This window comes from Lithobates pipiens, unplaced genomic scaffold (genome assembly GCF_037356315.1).
Source record: "Lithobates pipiens isolate NorthernLeopardFrog02 unplaced genomic scaffold, aLitPip1_a1.2 Scaffold_16, whole genome shotgun sequence".
NCBI classification, from domain to species: Eukaryota; Metazoa; Chordata; class Amphibia; order Anura; family Ranidae; genus Lithobates; species Lithobates pipiens.
Window position 1 is genome coordinate 369651989 of NW_027507748.1, and position 6000 is coordinate 369657988.

The 6000-nt window shown below is 39.1% G+C and overlaps 1 protein-coding gene across 1 annotated transcript in view; it reads left to right on the forward strand.

Moving 5' to 3' along the window:
- The window catches only part of LOC143984158 (uncharacterized), a 160637-nt gene extending 157333 nt beyond the window's left edge, over positions 1-3304 (forward strand). The window contains exon 5 of the mRNA XM_077484464.1: positions 3284-3304. Within this exon, the coding sequence (XP_077340590.1) occupies positions 3284-3304 (21 nt within the window). The remainder of the gene's footprint in view (positions 1-3283) is intronic.
- The last annotated feature ends 2696 nt before the right edge of the window (positions 3305-6000 follow it).

The following is a 6000-nucleotide window of genomic DNA, read 5'->3' on the forward strand; positions in this document are numbered from 1 at the left end:
TGCAATAAACAGTGATGATTAATAAAAAATGCACATAGTGCTAGTAATGATATTCGAACTCCAAGCACAATGGAGATGTGCTCTAAAAGCCAAAAAAGGTGCTCAAACGTAGCTCTTAAAATAAAGTTCACTATAATCATGCAAAAAATAAGTCCATTCAGTGATAGGCAAAACAATATCCTGCGTGCCCGAAAAGAAAGGGGGGGTAATTCCACCAGTGCTCCTGTGCGTCTTGTGTCCTCACAATAGGTGCAGTAATTACCTTACCTTACTGCTGTAAGGTAAACAGCACTCCCAAAAAACCACTTGTTATCCGCTGGTGTGGGTTCAATAAGTAGTATTACTCTGGACACTCATTCACCGTAGGCACGTTGTATCATACAGAGAAAACAAGGGGAACACTCCAATAGTGAAGTATGTATTCACAGTTTATTTAAATAAGAAACGAAGCTTGGGTACTCACATTTAAAACGAATAAAAATTGCACAATAACAAAACGAACGAGCGCCACATTTGAGCAATAGAACCCTATGGGGAAGATCGGAGTTCCTGTGACGGAAAAACAACAGCGCCCTACAGCGGATTTTTTAGCGATTACAGCTCTCTGATCGCAGATAGCTATATTGTTATTCCCTGATGAAGTCACATGACGATATGCGTAGGAACGCAATTGGCTAGTGAGGACACCGGAAGTGACGTCCGGAAGTACGAATGTGGCGCTCGTTCGTTTTGTTATTGTGCAATTTTTATTCGTTTTAAATGTGAGTACCCAAGCTTCGTTTCTTATTTAAATAAACTGTGAATACATACTTCACTATTGGAGTGTTCCCCTTGTTTTCTCTGTATGATACAACGTGCCTACGGTGAATGAGTGTCCAGAGTAATACTACTTATTGAACCCACACCAGCGGATAACAAGTGGTTTTTTGGGAGTGCTGTTTACCTTACAGCAGTAAGGTAAGGTAATTACTGCACCTATTGTGAGGACACAAGACGCACAGGAGCACTGGTGGAATTACCCCCCCTTTCTTTTCGGGCACGCAGGATATTGTTTTGCCTATCACTGAATGGACTTATTTTTTGCATGATTATAGTGAACTTTATTTTAAGAGCTACGTTTGAGCACCTTTTTTGGCTTTTAGAGCACATCTCCATTGTGCTTGGAGTTCGAATATCATTACTAGCACTATGTGCATTTTTTATTAATCATCACTGTTTATTGCACCTTTTAAAGTTGCACCATTTAGCGTTTATAAATTCCATCTCCTTTGATATTTTTAGTATCATTTTTATTAATATAGGTTATTTTAATTTTAATTTTTTCTGTCTATATTTGTATTATATAATTTATTAATTTATGTGTATTGCACGCTGTTTCACTGATATTTTGGATTCTATATAGCACTTGATCTGGGATTGTCTTTATGTCAAGTGCACTATTTGATGTATTGCACACAAGTGGTTATGCACATTGTCTGAGTTTATTTAAGCACGTAGTTTAATATTTATCTCTCACCTTCCTGCTGCTACCTAGGTACTAGCTAGTTTATTTTAGTTTTATCACATTTATTTAGCTGGAGCGCAACACCATTTTTATCTACTCTTACTGTATGAATTATTTATATATTTTGCACATTTTTGAATCACATATCACTTACTCACCGATATATTTTTATGCAATTTTGCACATGTTGGATATATATTTTATAAATAATTTTTAAAGATTTTTTGCACTTTAGGTATTTTAAGATGAACATTTATGTCCCTTTTTAACGTAATCTATTTATTTATGTTAATTTTTTGGCATATGATATCTACACATTTGCACTTTATTTTGTGATGAATGTTTTCTAGTTATTATCACTAGCTGATAATTCCACATATAGGATAATATATAATCTTATATAAGGAGCGCAACACCACCCCTCACTTTTTTATTCACACAGGGCACACTTGCCACTAATGGCGCTGGGTGTGAAGAGGTTGCATGGAGTAAAGAATTCCCTGAGGAGGGTTTTCGATAAAGAGAAGTACCAATGCTCCCATCTTTATTTACAAAAATCGGAACATCAAGAAAGGTCAATGTATGTTGATTGAGCTCAAAAGTAAACTTCAAATTATAGCTGTTGGTTTTTAAACTCTCCAAAAAAAGTAAAAGGGATTCTTTAGTTCCTGACCATATAAAGAAAATATCATCAATGAAACGTCGCCAAAGTGGTATGGACTCAAAGAAAACCTGCATATCGTCCTGATAAAACAGGTTTTGTTCCCACCCCCCAGATACAGGTTGGCGTATGAGGGAGCACATTTGGTCCCCATAGCCACGCCCTGTATCTGTAGGAAGTGGGAATCACCAAACAGAAAAATGTTATTGGATAAAATGAATCTCAATAATTCCAAGATGAATGTATTATACTGTTCAGAGACTCCACAGTTTTCTCTAATGAAACCCTCCACAACAGCCACCCCCAAGTCATGGGGGATGGAGTTGTAGAGGGCCTCAACATCCAAGGAGACCAGCCAGGAACCTTCTGGGATCACAGTCCCATCAAGGACCCTGAGCAAGTCCCTCGTATCCTGTAGATACGTTGCAAGCCCCTCAACATGAGGCCTCAAAACATCATCCACCAATTGGCTGGCCTTTTTTGTTAAACAGCCATTTCCTGAAACAATCGGGCGGCCTGGGGGTTGCAAAGGGTTTTTGTGGATCTTGGGAAGCGCATACATAGTAGGCGTTCGTGGAGAGGTGACATTGAGAAATTCCCAAGTTTTCTTGGTAATGAGACCAGAATGGTATGCTGATCCAATGAGATGTAGATATTGAGTAGAAGTCAGAAGAAGGTGACAGGAGGACACATTTCTGTACCATTCATGGTTGCATAAAATATCAAGGACCATATTCTCATATTGCTTAGTGTCCATAATTACCAGATTTTCCCCTTTATCAGAGGGCTTGATAATTATATTGTTGTTTTGATGTAATGCCTCCAATTGAGATGGAGTTAGATTGGAACTAGATAAATCCTTCCATTTGACGCTTGCAATTTCCTTGGTAACCTGACTAGTAAAGGCCCAGACATTTGGACGCCAATTTTCTGCCTCTGCCAGCGTATCAGTAGGGTGGTATATCCATCCATCACCTCATGATCTGTCAGCTTTGATACTCTATTACATTAGGTGCTTCAGTTCTTTTTTATATTTAGCTGTTTCTTCGTACACGGGATGTATTTTAGGACAGCCATTAATTATTAACATATTATCCATATTCTTTATACCTCTACAGAACTACAGTGCCTACAAGTAATATTCAACCCCCTGCAGATTTAGCAGGTTTACACATTCGGAATTAACTTGGCATTGTGACATTTGGACTGTAGATCAGCCTGGAAGTGTGAAATGCACTGCAGCAAAAAAGAATGTTATTTCTTTGTTTAATTTTTTTTTAAATAGTGAAAAGTTTATTCAGAGGGTCAATTATTATTCAACCCCTCAATTCAACAGAATTCTGTTTGGTTCCCCTAAAGTATTAAGAAGTAGTTCAGGCACAAAGAACAATGAGCTTCACATGTTTGGATTAATTATCTGTTTTTCCAGCCTTTTCTGACTATTTAAGACCCTCCCCAAACTTGTGAACAGCACTCATACATGGTCAACATGGGAAAGACAAAGGAGCATTCCAAGGCCATCAGAGACAAGATCGTGGAGGGTCACAAGGCTGGCAAGGGGTACAAAACCCTTTCCAAGGAGTTGGGCCTACCTGTCTCCACTGTTGGGAGCATCATCCGGAAGTGGAAGGCTTATGGAACTACTGTTAGCCTTCCACGGGCTGGACAGCCTTTGAAAGTTTCCTCCCGTGCCGAGGCCAGGCTTGTCCGAAGAGTCAAGGCTAACCCAAGGACAACAAGGAAGGAGCTCCGGGAAGATCTCATGGCAGTGGGGACATTGGTTTCAGTCAATACCATAAGTAACGTACTCCACCGCAATGGTCTCCGTTCCAGACGAGCCCGTAAGGTACCTTTACTTTCAAAGCGTCATGTCAAGGCTCGTCTACAGTTTGCTCATGATCACTTGGAGGACTCTGAGACAGACTGGTTCAAGGTTCTCTGGTCTGATGAGACCAAGATCGAGATCTTTGGTGCCAACCACACACGTGACGTTTGGAGACTGGATGGCACTGCATACGACCCAAAGAATACCATCCCTACAGTCAAGCATGGTGGTGGCAGCATCATGCTGTGGGGCTGCTTCTCAGCCAAGGGGCCTGGCCATCTGGTCCGCATCCATGGGAAGATGGATAGCACGGCCTACCTGGAGATTTTGGCCAAGAGCCTCCGCTCCTCCATCAAGGACCTTAAGATGGCTCGTCATTTCATCTTCCAACAAGACAATGACCCAAAGCACACAGCCAAGAAAACCAAGGCCTGGTTCAAGAGGGAAAAAATCAAGGTGTTGCAGTGGCCTAGTCAGTCTCCTGACCTTAACCCAATTGAAAACTTGTGGAAGGAGCTCAAGATTAAAGTCCACATGAGACACCCAAAGAACCTAGATAACTTGGAGAAGATCTGCATGGAGGAGTGGGCCAAGATAACTCCAGAGACCTGTGCCGGCCTGATCAGGTCTTATAAAAGACGATTATTAGCTGTAATTGCAAACAAGGGTTATTCCACAAAATATTAAACCTAGGGGTTAAATAATAATTGACCCACACTTTTATGTTTAAAATTTATTAAAATTTAACTGAGCAACATAACTTTTTGGTTTGTAAGATTTATGCATCTGTTAATAAATCCTGCTCTTGTTTAAAGTTTGAAGGCTCTAACTTATTTGCATCTTATCAAACCTGCTAAATCTGCAGGGGGTTGAATACTACTTGTAGTCACTGTATTTTTCTGGGGTTTCTCTATCTTGCTTTCGGTCAAGTTATTATCGAATGACCAAACAGGCATCTCATTACAGATGAGGATATACCTCGCTGATTCTACTTTAATTAGTATTCAGGTAATTTGCCCAACAACATATTATAGAGAGGGTCAGTTGAGTTGGTTTCAATATACCCAACTGTCTATTTTTATTTATACAAATCACTACATGTATCATTAATCTTCCTGTGACCCCGGATTCAGACATACCTATCTGTGACGTAAAATCCTGTTACAGTACTTTCTACTTGGTAGCTTCTATACTTTTGCGGTGTAACTGGCTAATTGGCATATTTTTGGTAAGATCTTATGTGGACCTATGTTTAAAAATATATAAATTGAACAAATATTTGAACACTGCATATTCATACAATGTTGTTGTGCCCATGAATTGGGTACTATTGGAGTATGTTATCTTATCAGTTTATTGTTAATGGAAATGTGAATTTGATTATGATATATTTTTGATCCATATCTCTCTATTATTATTTTTAGCTTATCTACTAAGTGTACCTTTAACTGCTGAGGAAGCTCAGAGGAGTGAAACATGTCGAATGGTATACTCTGAAGTGATAAATATTATTTCTTTTGTTTCATCATAGAGTATTGATGTGGATAACAATTTTAATATATTGTAAATATCATTTTGTGCTTTTGTTAATAAAATAAAAATATGTGTTATTTTATGATACATACTCTGTGAATATCTATTTAATATATACATTATACAGCACCTTTAAAGTCCCAGGGTTTTGTTTACCCCTTTGTCCCTGTCTAAATTCTCAATTTTTTTAGGGATGTAGTGCTAAATTGGTCTGTCTTTGCCCTCGTTATTTTATCTTAGTGTAGAATATTAGTTTAGTGTCAGTCTAGGTGTCACGTACCTAATGGTTTTGAGATTGAATTGCAGAGGAATATGACTCCCACTACCGGTTTCCTGGTAAGGTAACAGAAGACACAGGAGTAAGGAGGGGCACGGGTGCCTGGCAGAATCAACAGACCGGAAGGGATGAACAGATTGGGTTAGCTCCGCAGACAGGAACTTCTTGGCCGACAGGATCAACTCAGCAGACTAGAGCAG